The 24134-nt window shown below is 47.3% G+C and overlaps 1 protein-coding gene across 8 annotated transcripts in view; it reads left to right on the top strand.

Annotated features, from left to right (window-relative positions):
• The window catches only part of LOC136611521 (uncharacterized), a 108051-nt gene that overhangs the window by 46529 nt on the left and 37388 nt on the right, over positions 1 to 24134 (top strand). For 4 of the 8 annotated variants that reach the window (XM_066591191.1, XM_066591192.1, XM_066591189.1 and 1 more), the window contains 2 exons: positions 2136 to 2191; positions 9876 to 9941. The exons of 1 other annotated variant lie outside the window; for it this stretch is intronic. In XM_066591191.1, the coding sequence (XP_066447288.1) occupies positions 2136 to 2191; positions 9876 to 9941 (122 nt within the window). The remainder of the gene's footprint in view (positions 1 to 2135; positions 2192 to 9875; positions 9942 to 24134) is intronic. 3 more of the 8 variants (XM_066591195.1, XM_066591193.1, XM_066591194.1) reach the window with 1 other exon arrangement.

Here is a 24134-nt window from a genome sequence, read left to right as displayed (position 1 = left end):
TAGCAAACAAGGTGGGGTCAGTCACCTCATTGTCCTGCTGCTCTTCCTCAGAATCCTCGGTGCGCTCCTCCCTCGGACTTAATGTCCTTACTACTACCTCAATGATAGACAACTGTGTCTCATCGTCATCGACCTCCTCACCCACTGAAAGGTCTTGAGACAGTTGCCGGAAGTCCCCAGCCTCATCCCCCGGACCCCGGGAACTTTCCAAAGGTTGGGCATCGGTCACGATAAACTCCTCCGGTGGGAGAGGAACCATTGCTGCCCATTCTGGGCAGGGGCCCGAGAACAGTTCCTGGGAGTCTGCCTGCTCCTCAGAATGTGTCATTTTCATGGAGTGAGGAGGCTGGGAGGAAGGAAGAGCAGCAGCCAGAGGAGTCTGAGTTGCAGCTGTGGACGGCGTAGAACACTGGGTGGTCGATAGATTGCTGGATGCACTTTCTGCCATCCACGACAGAACCTGCTCACACTGCTCATTTTCTAATAAAGGTCTACCGCGTGGACCCATTAATTGTGAGATGAATGTGGGGACGCCAGAAACGTGCCTCTCTCCTAATCCCACAGCAGTCGGCTGCGATACACCAGGATCAGGAGCTCGGCCTGTGCCCACACCCTGACTTGGGCCTCCACATCCTCGCCCGCGTCCACGTCTTCTAGGCCTACCCCTACCCCTCAGCATGGTGCATTACCAGTAGTGCAGAAACAGAACGCTGTAATTAAATGTGCCGCTTATTGGCTTGTGGTTGGAGGCTGACTTCGCTTACGGAACGCACAGCAGAGCCAGGAAAGAATTTTGCGCAAGCCTGCTGTAACACTTAGATGGCTGCGTATAAATTAGGACTAATACCCCCAGCAGAGACGCAGTACACTCAGGGCGGTCACAGGCAGCCCGAATAGAATGTTTTTTCCCAAATTTTTTTGGAAAAGCCCACTGCCTATATAGACAGTATATGTCTTTCACCTTTTTCACTGTCCCTGCCTCAGCACTACTGGTCCTATACTATGTAAAATTACTGCAGACTGTTTCCCTCTGGACAGGATGACAGCGGTGATGTAACGGGCAACGCAGAGCCAGGAAAGAATTTTGCGCAAGCCTGCTGTAACACTTAGCTGGCTGCGAATTAATTAGGACTACTACCCCCAGTAGAGACGCAGTACACTCAGGACGGTCACAGGCAGCCCAAATAGAATGTTTTTTCCCAATTTTTTTGGAAAAGCCCACTGCCTATATAGACAGTACATCTCTTTCACCTTTTTCACTGTCCCTGCCTCAGCACTACTGGCCCTATACTATGTAAAATTACTGCAGACTGAGGATGCAATGCTCTGCACGGCTGATATACAAAAAAAAAAAAAAAGTGCAACACTGCAAAAAGCAGCCTCAACAGTACTGCACACGGTCAGATGTGGCCCTAAGAAGGACCGTTGGGGTTCTTGAAGACTAAAATAACACTCTCCCTATAGCAGCAGCAGCATCACCAGCACTGTCCCTGGTCTCTGTCAGCATGCATCTGTGGTGAGCCGCGGGCGGGGCAGATTTTAATACTCAGGTGACACCTGATCTTGCCAGCCACTCACTGCAGGGGGGTGATATAGGGCTTGAACGTCGCAGGGGGAAGTTGTAATGCCTTCCCTGTCTTTCTATTGGCCAGAAAAGCGCGCTAACGTCTCAGAGATGAAAGTGAAAGTAACTCGAACATCACGTGGTGCTCGTCTCGAGTAACGAGCATCTCGAACACGCTAATACTCGAACGAGTATCAAGCTCGGACGAGTGTGCTCGCTCATCTCTAAAGACAAACTGATTTGGTGTAGAACAGGATAATTTACATGAAAGGAGAAAAGTACATATCAGTGAGAGTTAGGTGACTCTGGAACCATACGGTATCTCCATTGCTGCTAAGCTTTGCTATTTTCCATCAAGTGATGTACACATTACTGCATCATAAGTACGTTACAAAGTTATGTAAGAGAATTGGAAGTTTGCTTTATTGCTTTTTTGTATCCTTTGGTTTCCTTTATATGTAGGATATGGACAATGATTGTCCTTGGGCTCTCAAATGTTTCTTAACATCAAAGGATAACAAGTTTCTGGTTTTGTTTACAATGATGTGCCTCTTGTTTTATTCCCTTACAGGCACTAGCAACGGAAATGAACCATCACTTTTTTGTGGACCGGTCCCGTCTTTGGATGTAAGTGACATTTTTATGCTTTTTTTTTAATTCTTACATAAGATACTATTGCCTAACTGCTATCAAAGATAGAAGAAAGCTGCATCATCTGACTTAAAAAGCTTGTACATACACAAAAGTGTTAATGAAAACACACAAGCTTTTCCGAATCAGATGCAATAGACATCTTCTATGGATTGTGCTAATAGAAGAGTGGGCCATTCTCTAGATAGATGTGCAATGAAGGGTGAATGGATTGTAGGAAGAGTAAAAATTAGGTGGCAGTGTATAAAATACATAAAAGTGATAAAACCATCCAGGACAAAAGCTGCACAACAATGTATAGACAGTATTTTTGTGTTAGAGTAGCCAGTCATCGCTGCATTGAGAATTGTATATGTGAGGTGGGGATGTGGTTGGAGGGTATATATGTACTATATAGGGTTATTTCAAAAGAAATAGACACTTTAATGGGTTTTGTTCTATATAACATTAAAACAGGTTGATACCCAATATGCATAGTATATGTGTGATGTCAGCATCATGAGAGCACCCGTGGAGCAAGATATTTTAGAACATCTATTTCCTATTATCATTCAATGTTAATACAGAAGAAAGTTAAAAAAAACCAAGGTAGAAGCCAATTATCCTTATTTTTGGGAAAAATTATCTTCCTGGCTTTGAATCTGTCAGTCAGAATAAATCCCTGGATCAACTACCTTTCTGAAGTAATCTAGTGACTTTAACATGTAATATACCCTAAGTGGAACCAATTGAAAGGTTATATTACCAAGTAATCACGTCAAACTCTTTTGGGTTCATACGAAGATACATACATACTATATGAGACCCACTATAGTGACTACTTGACACACGTCTCCAATGACTGATTAAATGTTTGTCCTAAAATAATCAGTTGTGCCGTTTACCCAACGACACACGTGATTCTGTGTTATTTGTTGTGCCCTAGTGTGAAAAGTCTTTTAATATATTACCTAATAAAGTTTATTTTTGTTTTACTCTAATTCCCCTCTGTGATAGGGCTTCAATATATATTTCGGAGACTTTCTGACTGCCCCTTCTGTGAACTTTTTTAACATGTAATATAGTGGCACTCAAGAAAGACATTCAGGCCCTTCTTGAACTTTTTTAGAGAGTTTATCACCCCTATCTCCTCACTCAGAGTCAATAAAGCTTATGGCATCTCCAAGCTGATCGAACATTGTCCTCCCGAAGATAAGTGGAAATTTATTATATTTTGGTCACCGTTTCCTAGGTTCCCCTGACCTGCACCGTTGTTATTCAGCCAGGTCTATTGATTAATATTAAGCCTAAAATAGTTACCCCCTCTATTTGGGTCTTGTACAAGGCGGAAATGTAATTATTAGAGATGAGCAAACCTACTCGTTTCGAGTGATTACTCGATCGAGCACCGCGATTTTTGAGTACTTAAGTACTCGGGTGAAAAGATTCAGGGGGCGCCGGGGGGAGGCGTGGCGGCGTGGGGGGTAGCAGCAGGGAACAGGGGGGAGCCCTCTCTCTCTCCCTCTCCCCCCCACTCCCCGCTGCAACCCCCCACTCACCCACGGCGCCCCCCGAATCTTTTCGCCCGAGTACGGAAGTACTCGAAAATTGCGGTACTCGGGTGAAAAAGGGGCGGGGCTGAGTACGCTCGCTCATCTCTAGTAATTATGTTTAGTTATTGTCAGAAATATTGATTCCTTTGTGAGAGTCATACATTTCAGTTACTTAGTTTTGCATAATCTGTTATATTTGGTGCTTTATAGCAAACCCCTATGAGAATTATATTATTGCTTTTCCCTCCATGTCCGTGATGGATCATATCCGTGAGGGGAGATGAAATAACGTACCTAAGGCACCGCATTTATCCGTGGACTTCACCACGGCTTCTTCACACGTGCCCGCTGCCAAGAGGGCGGACACATGTGCAAAAGGCACAGATTGCCAGGGTAATTTAAAATCTCCCTGCTCCTGGCTACCAAATGTAGCCGAGAGCCTGGAGATTTCACTGGGGCCCGCAAAACGCGGTTCCTGGTCACGTGATCGCCGTTTACCAATTGAAAACGGCGATCACGTAAAAGTAAAAGAAGTGAAAATTTCACCTCCAATCACATATCAGATTCATGAGGGGACGTGAAATTACTTACCTAAGGCCTCTGGTGTCCCCAGATGGGATCTTTATCCACGGACCTTTCCCCAACTTTGGCGCATGTGCCCATTAGCAAAATGGTGGACGCAAGCGCAAAAGCTGTTGAGGGCCCTGGAAATTCAAAGTCTCTTTGCTCCTGGCTACTAAATGTAGCCAAGAGCCTGGAGCAGTGACCGAGGGCTGCAGTGAGTGGTTTCCGGTCACGTGATCACCGTTATCCAATAGATAATGGTGATTACGTAAAATTTAAGACACAGTTGAAATTTGATGCACCTTTCCTTTTGAGTCCCGTTGTGCATACAGACATAATATTAAGGCCACAATGGGTATATCACTGAAAACGGGACAAAAGGGGTGAACTTTGTCCCGTTTTGGGGTGAACTTTTTCATTCTTATGTACGCTACACAAAAAAAAATGTTTTTAAAATGACACAATTGCCAAAAAAATTAAAAGCGTAATTTTTTCCATCTGCTTTGCTCAGATTCATTCAAAAACTGTGGGGTTAAAATATACAGTACACCCCTAGGTGTATGCATTAAGTGGTCTAGTTTTCAAAATGGGGTCATTTGTGGGGGGTCCCCTGTCGTTTTGGCCGCTCAAGGGTTCTACAAGTGGGCAATGGGGCATAAAACGCCTTCACGCAAAATGTCTGTTCTAAAAGCCACCGGTTGCTCCTTTCGTTTTGGGCCCCGCTGTGAATACAGACATAATTTTAGGGCCACAATGGGTTTGTTTCTGAACACGGGACAAATAGGGGTATCTATTTTGTGGTACAAGTCTTCATTCATATGTATGCTGTACAAAAAAAACTTGTTTAAAAGTGACATGATTGCCAAAAAAATGCAAATCGTAATTTTTTCCTTCTGCTTTGCTTAGATTCATTCAAAAACCGTGGGGTCAAAATGCGCAGCACACCGCTAGATAAATTCATTAGGAGGTCTAGTTTTCAAAATGGGGTCATTTGTGGGGGTTCTATATCGTTTTGGTCCATCAAGGGCTCTACAATTGGGCAATGGGGCTGAAATCGCCTTCAAGCAAAAGGACTGTTCTGAAAGTCACCATCTGCTCTCTTCGGTTTGGACCGTGTTGTGCATACGGACACAAGATTAAGGCAACAATGGGTATGTTTCTGAACACAGGACAAATGGGGGTATCCATTTTGGGTGCAAATACGCATTTTCATGTGCATTATAGAAAAAAAAATCCCACCTTTTTAAATGGCATATTTGAAAAAACATGAAATTTTATTTTTTTCTCCTCTAAATTGCATTAATTCCTGAAAGAAATCTGTGGGGTAAAAATACTCATGACACCCCTCAGTGAATACATTAAGCCGTGTCATTTTTAAAATGGGGTCATTTGTTGGAGTCTCTATCATTCTGACTCCTATGAGCCTTTGTAATCTTGGCTTGGTGCCGGAAAATAAAGTGTTCCTCAAAATGCTGAAAATCAATGTTAAATTTGCACGTCTCTTAAATGGTTAAAAAAAACCTAAACTTTTTCTAATGTGTACCCAGAATAAAGTAAACAGATAGAAATATATATCTTATCAAGAATTTGTACAGTATGTTTGCACATATTTGAGATATTGCAGTTGAAAATGTGAAAAAATGTAAATTTTTTCAAAATTTTCCTAATTTTGGTGCTTTTAATAAATATACACAAATTCTATCGGATTATTTTCACCACCTAAGCGAAGTACAACATGTGGCGAAAAAACAATGTCAGAATCGCTTGGATATGCAAAACCTTTTTGGTGTTTTTCCATGTCAAAGTGACACATGTCGGATTTCCAAAATTTGGTCTGGTCATTAAGGCGCAAACAGGCTTGGTCACTAAGGGGTTAAACACTCCTCCAACCTTCTATCTATCTTCTCCAGAAGCAGAGCTGCATTCTCCCCGTTGAGAAGCAGCTTAACCCTCTGATAAAACCTGTAGCCAACAGAAAGGTTGACAGAGTTTTTCAGGAACCCAAACCCCTCCTTCCTACATCAACTCTTGAGCCACTTAATTACCTCCGTAATCTCCCATTGCCTTTCTGGTGTGGCATGTGATACTGGTAATATTTCAGAAAATACTACTTTGAAGGTCCTTGCCCTAACCTTATTGTACTGTCTATGTCCTGATATAATTTTAATGATCTTCCACCTACGTCTAAGGCCTCAGTCAGACGGGCATTTTTTCGCGCGATTTGCGCATGTGTCCGGCGATTTTTTAAAACCATTGCTTTGCAATGGTATCGGACACATGAGCACTTTTTATGCGTTCGTACGATAAATTATAGAACAGAAATCGCAGATCGCACCTATCTGCGATATGCGATTCCTGTTTTCTTCTCCATATGCGCTCAATGGGGCCGGCGGCAGCAGCACCGACCCCATTGAGAACATATAGAAGACAAATCATTCTTCTCTGACACAGCTGTAACAGCTGTGGCAGAGAAGAACGATGTTTGCCCATTGAATTCAATGGAGCTGGCAATACAGCCGGCTCCATTGAAAGCAATGGGCTGCCGGCGTGCGCGGGATGAATTGTCGGGAAGGCCTTAAATATATAAGCCCTTCCCTGCAATTCATCCAGAAATGTGTTAAAATAAAAAAATATATACATACATACTATACATAATATAAATATATATACTCACCTTGTCCCGACAGACAGAGTTCAGCGCGGCCGCCTGCAGTGGGTGTGAAGGGGGTGTGAGTCAGAGCTGCCCCTGATTGGCTCAGCGCTGAGCCAATCAGAGGCAGCTCTCACTTACACCCATTCATGAATTCGTGAATGGGTGTGAGTGAGAGCTGCCTCTGATTGGCTCAGCGCAGGGACCAATCAGGGGCAGCTCTGACTCACACCCCCTTCACACCCACTGCAGGCCAGCCGCGCTGAACTCCGTCTGCCGGGACCAGGTGAGTATATATTTATTTATTTTTTTATTTTAACACATTTCTGGATGAATTGCAGGGAAGGGCTTATATATTTAAGCCCTTCCCGACAATTCATCCCACGCTCGCCCGCAGTGCATTGCCTTCAATGGAGTCGGCTGTATTGCCGGCTCCATTGAATGCAATGCGCTGGACAGCTCCGGCCCGTTTCTAATGAAACGCGGCTAGGAGCAGATTTTCGGGCGATCCGTCATGCGATCCGCAAATCGCGGGAAAAAACACCCGTGTGACTAAGGCCTAATTTTGTTATTGGTGACGATGTGCACCATGACCGCTGGGTCCTCACCAAACCTTCCCACTTAACAGCCTGATCTGCCATGTGGTGATCTTGAACAATAGAAAGACAGTTCCCCCTGTTTATCTTTATTTATATAGCACTAACATATTCCGCAGCGCTGTTTATGACAGACTTGTCTATCCCATTAATAATGGAGTCTCCCACTACCAGGACCTGTCTAGTCTGCCATAAACTCCTATTCCTCTTCTTACCGAAGCAGACAGCCCCCAGCGAATAGAAGACATGTCATGCGGCAGCAGTGCTAACACTGGAATGTCATTCCCCTCATCTGCCAATTTTTCAAAAGTTATTGTGCTATGCCAGATCAGGATGAGCATGCTTGGCAATCTGTATTCCTTTTGTCACCTAGCTCGCTGTCTGTACCGCCATGCTACTGTTCACCCCCACATTTGCCCCAGTGAGTGTCTGCCCAGCGAGCAGCAAATGTCTTTCTATGTTGTCAATGGATCTCTGTGTTGAAGCTGTTCACTTAGGATTTGGGGTTCCAAATGTGCAACATGCATGCATTTCATATAACAGTATTCATTTTTGATTGACTGTTCAAAGACTGCATTTATGGTACAAGCTGTACATGAGGCAGTATTGTCAATAATGGAGAACATTTTAAATAATAGGATAAGTACAGATAAAAATGCAACTTAAAAATAACAGATAAGCAGTAAATAAATAGAAGTAACTTATTAATTCCTAAAGTCTCTAAATCTCAAGTCACATACTTAAACGCAACAGACTTAACGCCACAACACACATACACAAGCTCCCTCACTCACTTTTTCTGTTTACTTATCAAGCGCTTAGCTGCAGTAAGGCCGCTTTCACAATTGTGGTGGAACCTCCAGTCAGACGTTCCATCATAGTTCTGGCTCAAAATACATGAAGAGATAGCCCTATAAAATGCCGGACAGCTGAGCGCAAAACGAGCGGACCCAATTATAGTCATGTCCATTCAGCGCTGTTCAGTTCCATCATAAGACAATCATGATCAGTCAGGGGATTGCTAAATGGAGCAGGAAAACAGAATCCCCACCGCAGATTAGAAGGCAGCCTAAGGATGGTTTCACACATATCAGAAAATCGCGCGATAGTCAGTAAAAAAACAGAATATGAAACCAATGATTTACAACGGTTTCAGTCTCATATGCAATGTTTTCACTCATGAAATGTTCAGAGCATAACAAATCGCGGCATGCTCTATCTTTCTGTGATGTGCAATTTTTTTTGTATCTCCCATGTATTCCTATGGAGCTTCTTTATATCGCATTGGAACGCAACAAACACGCATTGCAATTTTAACATTAGAAAGTCCCGTTGACGTTTGCAATAAAAAATCACGCGATTATATTGTACAATGCTATCACGGGCGGCAGCAATGCATAGCAAGATTATTCTCCAAAACAGCATAGTTGAGGCTTAAAAATCGCAGTGAACAAGGATGTGATTTTGCAGTGATTTTTTTTTCCCGCAGCAAAATCATTTTGGCCCGTGTGGATTTAGCCTAACTCTTACAAATGAACCCTCTGTTTGGGAGGAACGCAGAATATTTGTAGCTTTGTTATCTAAATAAAGACATGAAAAACCCTTCTAAGTATGTTGGCTATATAAATAATACTTTGGTTTGTATAAATTGTAGAAAGTGTCTCTTTTATGGTAAGCCTGCATATACTGTATACACTCCTTGTATGTGTGCTCTGCTCTGACTAATAGATGAAGGTCAGAAATATAAACCTCTTCTCCACTAAGTGACAGCTATTTGAAGGTGAAGTTTCCAGACCTGAGAGCCCCTCTGTAGTTTCTGTTCTGTTATTTAAAGAGTTGAGCGAACATACTCTGCCAAGGAGAGAGAGAGAGAGGGAGAGAGAGAGACAGAGAGAGAGAGAGAGAGAGAGAGACCTACCTAGGCAAAAAAAAACCTCGGCACCCGGCGTCCCACATACAAAAATGCTCGAGTCTCCCATTGTAGTCAATGGGGTTTGTTACTCGAGTAGAGCTCTTGAACTTTCCGAAAAGCTCAACTTAAATAACGCGGACTCGAGCATTTGGGTGCTCACGCATCTCTAGTGTTATCTCAACATCACAGACCCGTTTTTTTGAAAAGCACAGCGACTGACTGATATCACAGAACAAGGTTGCAGCTGTCCCCAAATTGCCCTTGTGGAGACAATTATAAGGAAGATGCATTACATGGCGTTCATTCAAATGAATGAGTGTTCCAGAATGACTACTTAAATGTAACAAAATATGTTATCTTTACTTGTATTTACTGATCTATTTGCTACTTGATTATTTTATTTCAGGGAAATCAAATAAGGCTTTATGTTTTCATAATCTATCAATGTGGATGTTCCTGTTCCCAGAATCGGGTAAATTTTAATATAGATGTATAAAATGTAATATTAGCTTTTGTCTTCTCTGTGAGGTACATGTATATAACAGGGGTACCGGCTGGGTATGACGTGGACTTCCTGCTATATTATAGCAGTGCATGTACATCACAGGGGTACTGACTGGGTATGATGTGGGCTTCATGCTATATTACAGCAGTACATGTACATCACAGGGGTACCAGCTGGGTACGACGTGGGCTTCCTGCTATATTACAGCAGTACATGTACATCACAGGGGTACCGGCTGTGTATGACGTGGGCTTCCTGCTATATTACTATATTACAACAGTACATGAAAATCACAGAGGTACCGGCTGGGTATGAGGTGGGCTTCCTGTTATATTACAGCAGTCCATGTACATCACAGGGGTACCGGCTGGGTATGATGTGGGCTTCCTGCTATATTACAGCAGTACATGTACATCACAGGGGGTACCGGCTGGGTATGATGTGGGCTTCCTGCTATATTACAGCAGTACATGTACATCACAGGGGTACCAACTGGGTATGACGTGGGCTTCCTGCTATAGTACAGCAGTACATGTACATCACAGGGGGTACCGGCTGAGTATGAATGTGCTTCCTGCTATATTACAGCAGTACATGTACATCACAGGGGTACCGGCTGGGTGTGACGTGGGCTTCCTGCTATATTACAGCAGTACATGTACATCACAGGGGTACCGGCTGGATATGATGTGGGCTTCCTGCTATATTACAGCAGTCTATGTACATCATAGGGGTTCCGACTCGGTATGGGCTTCCTGCTATATTACAGCAGTACATGTGCTGATGGGCTTTCTAGTGACCCCCCGCCAGTATATAGTCCAGTGCTACATGTGTTTTACTGCGGCAGGATCAGCTCCTCATTTACACAGCAGTCTGTATTGTTTCTCTGGTACGCTGTGTATATTGTACAGGTCCCTGAAGAAACTCTTGTCCTCCAGACTGAAAGTGATTCACCATCTTCCAGAAGCTCTTACTGGCTTTTATATGTAATTATTTGCTTTATTTGTATTAGTTATCTTATTTTCCTTTATTAGGATTATCTGAGTTATTTTTTTTTAAACAATGTTTTTTTTATTGAAAGACAAAGAGACCAATCAAAAGGGTTGGAGCAGCAATGCAAATAACAGTCTGATTAACAAAAGTATGGACTTGCAGGTCCCGTAGAAAATACATTTATAGTCTAGAAAGAAATTAACAGTTGTGGTTTCTATTAAGTTAGCATAGAAATAGCATAACTGTGACTTTAGGTAACATGTTTGTTAGCCTTAATAATATATCATATAATACAGTCGTTTGTGTAATGTGTAAATAGGCCTAGTGTATTTCTAGTATACCTTTCGGCTTGCGAAAATCAGATTTCAGAAAAATTTTGTGTTTACAAAATGTATGTGAGTCTGACTGAGAATCAAATCAAATAAGTTCCTAACTAGTCTGATACCCACTTTCTACGTGCTAATAATCCCTAGCTATCGAGCACCAGGGTGGCCAAGGCATATTATCGAGGCTCCAAAACACCCTCGCAAATGTCAAATGTGAGCAAAAAAGAACAGAACAAAGGAAAAAGTAAAGAAAGATGTGAACGAGAGGTCGTCATATTGAACGTTTATCAATGTAGGAGTCATAGAGCGCCAGTTTCGTGTAGGTGTGCTAAATGAGTTATGAGGATTGTTTTTCTAGATATGTTATCCATGGTGTCCAAGTTGATAAGAATTTAGATCTTGAACCAGATTCTCATGCAGCGATCTCCTCAAAGCGATATATCTGCGACACCTTATCTCTCCAGTGGGACAATGTAGGTATTGTTTTATTTTTCCAGAAAAGCAGAATTAGTAGTTTTGCTGCGGAAATCAGGGTGGTAGGCAAGTGTGTTTTTTTTAGTCATTGAATTCTTTATTGAGGTTAAGAAAGTATTACGATGCGTTGTTTGACATACATTCCGTACATAGTCGTATTTAATTGTTGGATAGTATTAGCAAAGTATATCTTTACAGCCTCGGTATTTTCCATATATTTTACAATTCACCAAAGAGACATAACTATTTTATTAGTAGAAACATACTTATTGGTTTTTGCAAGATTTTGTAAATTCCCTCCATGCACCCCAAGACTCCTCATGCCTCTTAAGAGCATTATCTCTGAGTGCCAACCATCTCTCAAACACATTTTGTTCCACCATATGATCGTTGAACTCTCCGTAAAGTGGGGGGGTCAGGTCCTCTCCAATACTTTGCAATTATGGTCTTTGCAGTCATCAGAGCATGACCGTTTAGGTATCTAGATGTTGGAGGGTATTTGTCTAAGTCCATCAAGAGCAAAATCAATTTTGCATCTCTACGTATATAAATTTGCAAGATTTCCTCTAGTAGGTTTTGTATTTTTTGCCAATAGATACTTAATTTGGGGCATGACCAAAATATATGTGAGAGAGAGCCTTTGTGGCCACAGTTCCTCCAGCACATACCGGCTCCCTTGTGTAATCTACTAGCTAACAGTGTGGGGGTAAAGTACCATCTCATATTAATTTTCACTTGTACCTCCATTATGCCTAGGCCTTTATTAGACTTTCCTGCTAGTCTGTAAGCCTTTTCCCATGCTTCGACTGGGATAACCGTCTCCAGTTCTTTTTCCCAGTTTAGCATTTGTGATTTCTTCGTCAAGATGTTGTTACCTGTTAAAGTGTCATAGAAGGCTCTATCTAGTGTCAGATTTCCCTAGGTTAGGTTTTACAGTTATTCTATTAGCAATTTCTGTTGGAATTTCAATTTTATGTATTTGGGACTTTTCTAGAAAATGCCTGACCCTGGCATACTTAAATATATCTTGTTGCGGTAGGTTGTAAGTGGCGCATGAATCGTCAAAAGGTTTGATTACATTTCCTGACATTAAGGTGTTCCTGTACCTCTTTTTTTCCACTCTTTTAACTCCAAATGGGGTAAATACACATTTAAGATTTCAAGAGGCAAAACAGGAGTCTCAAAGGTGTCATATGTGGCTACTTTCTGTGTCAGTTCTTTCCAGACCTCGAGAGAAGCTAATGTGGGGGGCGGGGGCAGGGTTTGATTTTTATTTTTAGATCAGGGCAACCCGACAGAGCTTCTAAAGATGGCGCGTACAAGAGCGGCTTGTTCGAGTGGCACCTGGAGAAACTGTTTTCCATGCCTACCCAGCCCAGTTTGTCTCCTTGGTGAGTCCAACTTCTAATTTGGTTCAGGAGGGTGGCCTTAAAGTATTTCTCTATATTGCGTATGTCTGCTCTTCCTTTGCCACGGCGGAGTACATAAACAGAGGGGAGTAGAATAGAGGAAGAAGACGAAAAGGTGACAAGGAGAAGAGACACTACGTGAAAAAAAGACATCAATTCCTTCAAGGTTGCATTATCTGTTCCTGCATTCATCACGTTAGTCACTACTCGTTAAAATGCAAAAAACAACAACAAGTATGCATTATTTGGATTTTAGCTCTTGAGACCTTATATCTAAGTCCTATGGGGCGGCGCGTCAGGCAGAGAACCCCCGAGGGCCGACCCCCGATCAGCCCCCGGAATCCCAACACAGCCCCACACCCCGCCCTCCAACCTCCAAAGTAGTCTCAGCAACAAAATGTTCCAAGTCTCGTGCCTCTTACTCCAATTTGCCATCCTCAGTTGTCACGACTGTGGTAGTGCCTTTTCTTATGAGTCTGGTTTCTACTAAGACAGTAGGCTAAAATTGTCCCAACAAAAATGCTGTTTTGCTTGCTGAGTCGGCGCCGATTTGGAACATATCCAACTACATAAAGCACTCCTCCCCAGTCCCAGGTCCCAGAAATGAAAAACTCTCACCCCCGAGTCCAGAGTCCACCTCCCGGGCACCGTCCCCCCATAGAGGTCAGCCTGTATGGATTACAAATAGAGATGAGCGAGCACCAAAATGCTCGGGTGCTCATTACTCGGGACGAACTTTTCGCGATGCTCGAGGGTTCGTTTCGAATAACGAACCCCATTGAAGTCAATGGGCGACCCGAGCATTTTTGTATTTCGCTGATGCTCGCTAAGGTTTTCATGTGTGAAAATCTGGGCAATTCAAGAAAGTGATGGGAACGACACAGCAACGGATAGGGCAGGCGAGGGGCTACGTGTTGGGCTGCATCTCAAGTTCACAGGTCCCACTATTAAGCCACAATAGCGGCAAGAGTGGCCCCCCCCCAAAAAAAAAACTTTTACTTCTGAAAAGCCCTCATTAGCATGGCATACCTTTGCTAAGCACCACACTAGCTACAACAAAGCACAATCACTGCCTGGATGACACTCCGCTGCCACTTCTCCTGGGTTACATGCTGCCCAACCCCCCCCCCCCCCCGCACGACGCAGTGTCCACAGCGCACAACAAACTGTCCCTGCGCAGCCTTCAGCTGCCCTCATGCCACACCACCCTCATGTCTATTTATTAGTGCGTCTGCCATGAGGAGGAACCGCAGGCACACACTGCAGAGGGGTTGGCACGGCTAGGCAGCGACCCTCTTTAAAAGTGGTGGGGCGATAGCCCACAATGCTGTACAGAAGCAATGAGAAATAGAATCCTGTGCCACCGCCATCAGGAGCTGCACACGTGGGCATAGCAATGGGGAACCTATGTGCCACACACTATTCATTCTGTCAAGGTGTCTGCATGCCCCAGTCAGACTGGTAATATGTACCTTAACAGTAACCGCGTTGGTGGTAATGTGGTGGTGACTGCGGACCTAGTAGCGCGGTTTTATTTTGTTGGTTTTCAGAATGTGGGCCGTGGCGGGGGGATGTTTTTGAGGCACTACGTGTCCTCTCCACGTGTCCGTGGTTATATGTACCTTAACAGTAACCGCGTTGGTGGTAATGTGGTGGTGACTGCGGACCTAGTAGCGCGGTTTTATTTTGTTGGTTTTCGGAATGTGGCCAGGATTAAGTGGGCCGTGGCGGGGGGATGGTGGGGGGGGGGCTCTCTTGTAGTGTCGGTAAAGGTGAAATTCTTGGACTGCCACCAAACGAACCAATGCAAAGGCATTTGCCAAGAATGTTTTCCCTGTTGGAGGAGGAGGGGGATGTTTTTAAGGCACTACGTGTCCTCTCCACGTGTCCGTGGTTATATGCACCTTAACAGTAACCGCGTTGGTGGTAATGTGGTGGTGACTGCGGACCTAGTAGCGCGGTTTTATTTTGTTGGTTTTCGGAATGTGGCCAGGATTAAGTGGGCCGTGGCGGGGGGATGGTGGGGGGGCTCTCTTGTAGTGTCGGTAAAGGTGAAATTCTTGGACTGCCACCAGACGAACCAATGCAAAGGCATTTGCCAATAATGTTTTCCCTGTTGGAGGAGGAGGGGGATGTTTTTGAGGCACTACGTGTCCTCTCCACGTGTCCGTGGTTATATGCACCTTAACAGTAACCGCGTTGGTGGTAATGTGGTGGTGACTGCGGACCTAGTAGCGCGGTTTTATTTTGTTGGTTTTCGGAATGTGGCCAGGATTAAGTGGGCCGTGGCGGGGGGATGGTGGGGGCCTCTCTTGTAGTGTCGGTAAAGGTGAAATTCTAGGACTGCCACCAGACGAACCAATGCAAAGGCATTTGCCAATAATGTTTTCCCTGTTGGAGGAGGAGGGGGATGTTTTTGAGGCACTACGTGTCCTCTCCACGTGTCCGTGGTTATATGCACCTTAACAGTAACCGCGTTGGTGGTAATGTGGTGGTGACTGCCGATCTAGTAGCGCGGTTTTATTTTGTTGGTTTTCGGAATGTGGCCAGGATTAAGTGGGCCGTGGCGGGGGGATGGTGGGGGGGGCTCTCTTGTAGTGTCGGTAAAGGTGAAATTCTTGGACTGCCACCAGACGAACCAATGCAAAGGCATTTGCCAAGAATGTTTTCCCTGTTGGAGGAGGAGGGGGATGTTTTTGAGGCACTACGTGTCCTCTCCACGTGTCCGTGGTTATATGCACCTTAACAGTAACCGCGTTGGTGGGAAATGGCCTCGCCGCCATCATGTCTTTGGGAAGCCTCTGTTTCCACACCCCAGAGACATACCATTAGCAGCGGTATAGGCAGAGCCCATAATTCGTAACATTTCAGCCGTAGCATTAGGACAGGCCCCACTAACATATCACTAGCAGCATTATAGGAGGAGCGCAGTCTTCGTTCCATGTCAGCAATAGTAGCACTCAAGACAGGCCCCAGTAACAATTCCGAAGCAGCAGTATAGCGGGAGCGCAGTCTTCGTTCCATGTCAGTAATAGTAGCACTCAAGACAGGCCCCAGTAACAATTCCGAAGCAGCAGTATAGCGGGAGCGCAGTCTTCGTTCCATGTCAGCAATAGTAGCACTCAAGACAGGCCCCAGTAACAATTCCGAAGCAGCAGTATAGTGGGAGCGCAGTCTTAGTTCCATTTCAGTAGCTGCAGTATAGCCAAGGCCCAAGTTACATTTATGTAGCTAAAGTGTAGGCCAACCCCCCACACTCTTCTGTACCATTAGTGCAGGCGAAGAACATACAAATTGCTATGATTACACTGTAGGTGAGGGCCCCAAAAAATTGGTGTACCAACAGTACTAATGTACCTCAGTAAAAATTGGCCATGCCCAACCAAGATGGCAGGTGAAACCCATTAATCGCTTTGGTTAATGTGGCTTAAGTGGTAACTAGGCCTGGAGGCAGCCCAGTTTAACGAAAAATTGGTTCAAGTTAAAGTTTCAACGCTTTTAAGAGCATTGAAACATATAAAAATTGTTTAGAAAAATTATATGAGTGAGCCTTGGGGCTCTAAGAAAAATTGCCCGTTCAGCGTGATTACGTGAGGTTTCAGGAGGAGGAGGAGGAATATTAGACACAGATTGATGAAGCAGAAATGTCCCCGTTTTGGATGGTGAGAGAGAACGTAGCTTCCATCCGCGGGTGCAGCCTACGTATTGCTTACGTATCGCTGCTGTCCGCTGGTGGAGAAGAGAAGTCTGGGGAAATCCAGGCTTTGTTCATCTTGATGAGTGTTAGCCTTTCGGCACTGTCGGTTGACAGGCGGGTACGCTTATCTGTGATGATTCCCCCAGCCGCACTAAACACCCTCTCCGACAAGACGCTAGCCGCAGGACAAACAAGCACCTCCAGGGCATACAGCGCTAGTTCAGGCCACGTGTCCAGCTTCGACACCCAGTAGTTGTAGGTGGCAGAGGCGTCACGAAGGACGGTCGTGCGATCCGCTACGTACTCCCTCACCATCCTTTTACAGTGCTCCCGCCGACTCAGCCTTGACTGGGGAGCGTTGACACAGTCTTGGTGGGGAGCCATAAAGCTGTCCAGGCCCTTAAAGACTGTTGCACTGCCTGGGCTGTACATGCTGCTCGATCTCCGCACCTCCCCTGCTACCTGGCCCTCGGAACTGCGCCTTCTGCCACTAGCGCTGTCGGATGGGAATTCTACCATCAGCTTGTCCGCCAGGGTCCTGTGGTATAGCAACACTCTCGAACCCCTTTCCTCTTCGGGAATGAGACTGCGAAGGTTCTCCTTATAGCGTGGGTCGAGCAGTGTGTACACCCAGTAATCCGTAGTGGCCAGAATGCGTGCAACGCGAGGGTCACGAGAAAGGCATCCTAACATGAAGTCAGCCATGTGTGCCAGGGTACCCGTACGCAACACATGGCTGTCTTCACTAGGAAGATCACTTTCAGGATACTCCTCCTCATCCTCCTCAGGCCATACACGCTGAAAGGATGACAGGCAAGCAGCAGGGGCACCGTCAGCAGTGGGCCAAGCTGTCTCTTCCCCCTCCTCCTCATCCTCCTCATGCTCCTCCTCCTCCTCCTCCTGAATGCGCTGAGATATAGACAGGAGGGTGCTCTGACTATCCAGCGACATACTGTCTTCCCCCGCCTCCGTTTCCGAGCGCAAAGCGACTGCCTTTATGGTTTGCAGGGAACTTCTCAAGATGCATAGCAGAGGAATGGTGACGCTAATGATTGCAGCATCGCCGCTCACCACCTGGGTAGACTGCTCAAAGTTTCCAAGGACCTGGCAGATGTCTGCCAACCAGGCCCACTCTTCTGAAAATAATTGAGGAGGCTGACTCCCACTGCGCCGCCCATGTTGGAGTTGGTATTCCACGATAGCTCTACGCTGCTCATAGAGCCTGGCCAACATGTGGAGCGTAGAGTTCCACCGTGTGGGCATGTCGCACAGCAGTCGGTGCACTGGCAGATTAAAGCGATGTTGCAGGGTGCGCAGGGTGGCAGCGTCCATGTGGGACTTGCGGAAATGTGCGCAGAGCCGGCGCACCTTTACGAGCAGGTCTGACAAGCGTGGGTAGCTTTTCAGAAAGCGCTGAACCACCAAATTAAAGACGTGGGCCAGGCATGGCACGTGCGTGAGGCTGCCGAGCTGCAGAGCCGCCACCAGGTTACGGCCGTTGTCACACACGACCATGCCCGGTTGGAGGCTCAGCGGCGCAAGCCAGCGGTCGGTCTGCTCTGTCAGACCCTGCAGCAGTTCGTGGGCCGTGTGCCTCCTATCTCCTAAGCTGAGTAGTTTCAGCACGGCCTGCTGACGCTTGCCCACCGCTGTGCTGCCACGCTGCGCGACACCGACTGCTGGCAACGTGCTGCTGCTGCTGACACATCTAGATTGTGAGACAGAGGTTGAGGAGGAGGAGGATGGTGCTTTAGTGGAGGAAGCATACACCGCCGAACATACCACCACCGAGCTGTGGCCCGCAATTCTGGGGGTGGGTAGGACGTGAGCGGTCCCAGGCTCTGACTCTGTCCCAGCCTCCACTAAATTCACCCAATGTGCCGTCAGGGAGATGTAGTGGCCCTGCCCGCCTGTGCTTGTCCACGTGTCCGTAGTTAAGTGGACCTTGCCACTAACCGCATTGGTGAGGGCGCGTACAATGTTGCGGGAGACGTGGTCGTGCAGGGCTGGGACGGCACATCGGGAAAAGTAGTGGCGACTGGGAACTGAGTAGCGCGGGGCCGCCGCCGCCATCATAGCTTTGAAAGCCTCCGTTTCCACAACCCTATACGGCAGCATCTCAAGGCTGATAAATTTGGCTATGTGGACGGTTAACGATTGAGCGTGCGGGTGCGTGGCGGCGTACTTGCGCTTGCGCTCCAACACTTGCGCTAGCGACGGCTGGACTGTGCGGTGCGAGACATTGGTAGATGGGGCCGAGGACAGCGGAGGTGAGGGTGTGGGTGCAGGCCAGGAGACGGTAGTGCCTGTGTCCTGAGAGGGGGGTTGTATCTCAGTGGCAGGTTGGGGCACAGGGGGAGAGGCAGCGGTGCAAACCGGAGGCGGTGAACGGCCTTCGTCCCACCTTGTGGGGTGCTTGGCCATCATATGTCTGCGCATGCTGGTGGTGGTGAGGCTGTTGGTGGTGGCTCCCCGGCTGATCTTGGCGCGACAAAGGTTGCACACCACTGTTCGTCAGTCGTCAGGCGTCTCTGTGAAAAACTGCCAGACCTTAGAGCACCTCGGCCTCTGCAGGGTGGCATGGCGCGAGGGTGCGCTTTGGGAAACAGTTGGTGGATTATTCGGTCTGGCCCTGCCTCTACCCCTGGCCACCGCACTGCCTCTTGCAACCTGCCCTGCTGCTGCCCGTGCCTTCCCCTCTGAAGACCTGTTCTGTGTAGGCGTTGCACACCAGGTGGGGTCAGTCACCTCATCGTCCTGCTGCTCTTCCTCCGAATCCTCTGTGCGCTCCTCCCTCGGACTTACTGCCCTTACTACTACCTCACTGCAAGACAACTGTGTCTCATCGTCATCGTCCTCCTCACCCACAGAAAGTTCTTGAGACAGTTGGCGGAAGTCCCCAGCCTCATCCCTCGGACCCCGGGAACTTTCCAATGGTTGTGCATCAGTGACGATAAACTCCTCTGGTGGGAGAGGAACCACTGCTGCCCAATCTGAGCAGGGGCCCGAGAACAGTTCCTGGGAGTGTTCCCGCTCCTGAGCATGTGTCATTGTAGTGGAGTGAGGAGGCTGGGAGGAAGGAGGAGCAGCAGACAGAGGATTCGGATTTGCAGCAGTGGACGGCGCAGAACTGTGGCTGGACGATAGGTTGCTCGAAGCACTTTCTGCCATCCAGGACAGGACCTGCTCACACTGCTCATTTTCTAATAAAGGTCTTCCGCGTGGACCCATTAATTGGGCGATGAATGTGGGGACGCCAGAAACGTGCCTCTCTCCTAATCGCGCAGCAGTTGGCTGCGACACACCTGGATCAGGAGCTCGGCCTGTGCCCACACCCTCACTTGGCCCTCCGCGTCCTCGGCCGCGTCCACGTCCTCTAGGCCTACCCCTCAGCATGCTGTATTACCAGTGATTTGATTTCACAGGCAGGAAATTAATTGGCGCAAGCCTGCAGGCCAAATATACTTTTTTCCCTTTTGTTTAAAAGGAAAGGCCCACTGCCTCTAGTGAATGAATAATAAGTTTAATAACTGTGTTGCGGCCCTGCAAAAGTGTCACAGAACTTTACTGTTGCAGAGTTATTAACTGTGGCAGAGCAGGTATTTCCCAGGCAGGAAAGAAATTGGCGCAAGGCTGCACTCAACCGTAGCTGGTTGCGTCTGATTTTTTTTACGTTCTCCACGCAGCACACACGTACACAGAGCCCTTAGGACTGACAGAAGCAGGGCAAATATACTTTTTTCCCTTTTGTTTAAAAGGAAAGGCCCACTGTGCCTATTCAATGACTAATAACTGTGTTGTGGCCCTGCCTACACAATTCTGTGCCTGTAGTTTCAATGCAGGGTGCAATGCTCTGCACCGCCGATTTTGAGAAAAAAAAAAAAAAGCAACACAGCTAACAGCAGCCTGCACAGTACTCCACACAGTTAAATGTGGCCCTAGGAAGGACCGTTGAGGTTCTTGAAGGCTACACTCACTCCTAACACTCTCCCTGCCTAAGCACCACTTCTGTCCCTAATGCCGGGTGCAATGCTCTGCACTGCCGATTTTGAGAAAAAAAAAAAAATTCTCCACTGCTAACAGCAGCCTGCACACACGTAGATGTGGCCCTAAGAAGGACCGTTGGGTTTCTTGAAGCCTACACTCACTACACTCTCCCTACAGCAACTCCAATAGAACAGCACTGTCCCTCAGCTAACTCACAAGGCATGTGTGGCGAGCCGCGGGAGGGGCCGATTTTTATACTCGGGTGACATCAGATCTCCCCAGCCACTCACAGCAGGGGGGTGGTATAGGGCTTGAACGTCACAGGGGGAAGTTGTAATGCCTTCCCTGTCTTTTAATTGGCCAGAAAAGCGCGCTAACGTCTCAGAGAGGACGCTGAAAGTAACCGGAACACCGCGTGGTGCTCGTTACGAGTAACGAGCATCCCGAACACCCTAATATTCGCACGAATATCAAGCTCGGACGAGTACGTTCGCTCATCTCTAATTACAAAGTCTATGATGAGGGTTTGGTTTGATATCTCTTGCCTTTAAGAGATTTCAATCTCGGGACCGTCTTCTAGGAGTCCCCCTCCACGAAGGGATATCTATAGGTGTGATATCCAGTTGTTGCCAGACCATCTCCAGATCTTCTGGGGCTCTGACGACAATCCTGCGACCCGCTTTGTTGATCGCAAGACCGAAAGGAAATAGCCATGAATATGGAATATCTTTCGATCTCAGTATATCCAGTAGTGGTTTCAAGGTCCGTCTTTTTGCTAGCGTGGAGGGTGCTATATCTTGGAAGAGTTGAATCAGAGAGTCATTATATTTTAAGGAGTTTAGTGATCTGGAAGCGTTTATTATCGCATTTGTGTCAATAAACGAGAGCAAACCACAGCTTACATCTCTTGGTGGATCTGTTAGTTTGGGTTTGGGTCTGATTGCTCTATGGATTTGCTCGATCTGGATGTGAGCGGCTCTCTCCTCTCCCAATAAGTCAGCAAAAATTTCACCCGCTACTTTTCGGACTGACTCTGAAGCCCCAGACTCAGGCAGGTCTTTTATGCATTTATTGCTTCTGCGGCTTCTATTTTCTTGGTCCTCTATCAGGGTAAGGGCACAGTCTAGGTAAGAGCGGTGTACTTCTACCACCTGGGAAGTCGCTTTCGCATGTTTAATTATCGTCGAGCATGAGCCCTCTAAATCTTCGACACTGTGCTCTATATGCTGGAGTTTCAGATTTTATGCCTGCTAGTTCCATCATTATAGGCTGAGTGACCTTAAGGAGGGCTTTCTGGAGAAAGGATTTGGAAATTTGAGCACCCAAGTCGCCATCTTCCTCCTCTATTTCGCTGTTATCCTCTGAATCTTGGTGAATTTGCTCTGGCACATGTTGTGTTGATTGAGATTTAGGTAGGGCCCAGTGACTGCGAATTCTTTTTTTTTTTTAGGAATTTTTGCATGTCTGCCTGGTTCTTTTGCCTCCTTGGGGTGTCAGGGGGGTCGCTGCTGCGTTCCCTAATTCCCTTCACCATTTCTGACCTCTTATGAGTATGAGTAGAGGTATTAAACTTTATATATTTATGATGTGTACTGGCGTTTGAGATTGTTAGTCCTGTCTTAGGTGACACGGCTCTGTCCTTCACTCAGTATCTTCTCAGTGAGCCATGTTTAAGAAGTATTTGTTGCCCTGAGGCAGTAAGAAAAATTGAGCTTGACTTTCTATATGAGAGTCTGATATAAAAAAAAAATTGTTTTAGTTTACAACTCACTTAGTAAGTTCCCAAAAAATTAGAGCCGGGCTCTTATATAACCTTGAGTGGTTTTGAGAGGGTGTGCTGTGGAGGCTCAAGGGTTAATATGTTCCCTTTCCTAGTGCTCCCTCTGTTTACCCTCCAGGAGGGTAAGATGGTGGCGAGGCTTTGGTGGGAAATCGCCCCGGGGGGGGGGGGGGGGGAGAGAAGATGGAGGGAAGGCAGAAGACACTCTTAAAGGGAATGTTAGCCTTTCGCTTTAATGTGAAGCAGTTTGGGAACTGGCCAGGTATTCAACTCCTCATGATGGCTCTCCCTCTCCAGCCGGACCCCCCCTCTGCTGTCACTCTGACCCGTCCAGTCGTCTACGATGGTGTCTACGATGGGGACGGGTGTTTACTGAGCTGGTGAGTACTGCTTGCTTTGCCCACCTGTTCTTATGCACGCTTCAGAGAGCAGGACCGCTGCTTTGCTCTCCTTCTTGTCAGCTTCGGCTGAATGCAGCGCTCCTCTGAGCAGCATGCCTCCTGACAGTCTGGAGATCACGGGCGCGGCTTGTCTTCAGTGTAAAGCCCCGATCTGCGGGTGCTGTCCAGTCCGGTGCCGGGTCTCTCCCGAAGTTATCCCCGCCTGCAGGAGTGGTAGTAATAGGTCGGACGTGTCCCCTGAGGGTCTTGGAGTGCCAGGAGAAGGTAAAAGATGATAAATCTTTCTTCTGGCTAAGGAGCCCTGAATCAGTGCGACCGTCTGCTCTGCAGGCTGGGCCACTCCCCCATTTGCCAACGTTTTTGAGTATATTTTTACATCTGTATTAAAGGAGATGTCTCGAGGAAGCAGTTAATTTTTTTTTTTGCCCAGTCCCCCCCATTAAACACACATTACTAAGCCCCCCTGTAAATGACATTTCTAGCTGGTTCGTACTTACCGTTCCAGCGTTTCAGCAAGTTATAAAAGTTTCCTCAAGATGGCCGCCGGCTCTTTCCCAGTCGCTCGCTGCAGCCCGACGTGCGCGCTCCCGAGACGCCGCCAGCTGTGTCTCCATGGCAACCGGACGCATCGCAGCCGCCGACCAGACGCCCCGCAGCCGCCGACCAGACAGCAGGTAACCGGCGCTAGCCCCCGGCTCCCCAGCGCTAGCTCCCCCGGCGCAGCGACAGCCCCCCCCATCGCAGCGACAGCCCCCCCGGCCTAGCGCTAGCTCCCCCGGCCTAGCGCTAGCTCCCCCGGCCTAGCGCTAGCTCCCCCGGCCTAGCGCTAGCTCCCCCGGCCTAGCGCTAGCTCCCCCGGCCTAGCGCTAGCTCCCCCGGCCTAGCGCTAGCTCCCCCGGCCTAGCGACAGCCCCCCCGGCCTAGCGCTAGCTCCCCCGGCGCAGCGACAGCCCCCCCGGCCTAGCGACAGCCCCCCCGGCCTAGCGACAGCCCCCCCGGCCTAGCGACAGCCTCCCCGGCCTAGCGACAGCCCCCCCGGCCTAGCGACAGCCCCCCCGGCCTAGCGACAGCCCCCCCGGCCTAGCGACAGCCC

This window comes from Eleutherodactylus coqui, chromosome 2, assembly GCF_035609145.1.
Source record: "Eleutherodactylus coqui strain aEleCoq1 chromosome 2, aEleCoq1.hap1, whole genome shotgun sequence".
In the NCBI taxonomy this organism is placed as follows: Eukaryota; Metazoa; Chordata; class Amphibia; order Anura; family Eleutherodactylidae; genus Eleutherodactylus; species Eleutherodactylus coqui.
This window is presented reverse-complemented; position numbering and strand designations above follow the sequence as displayed.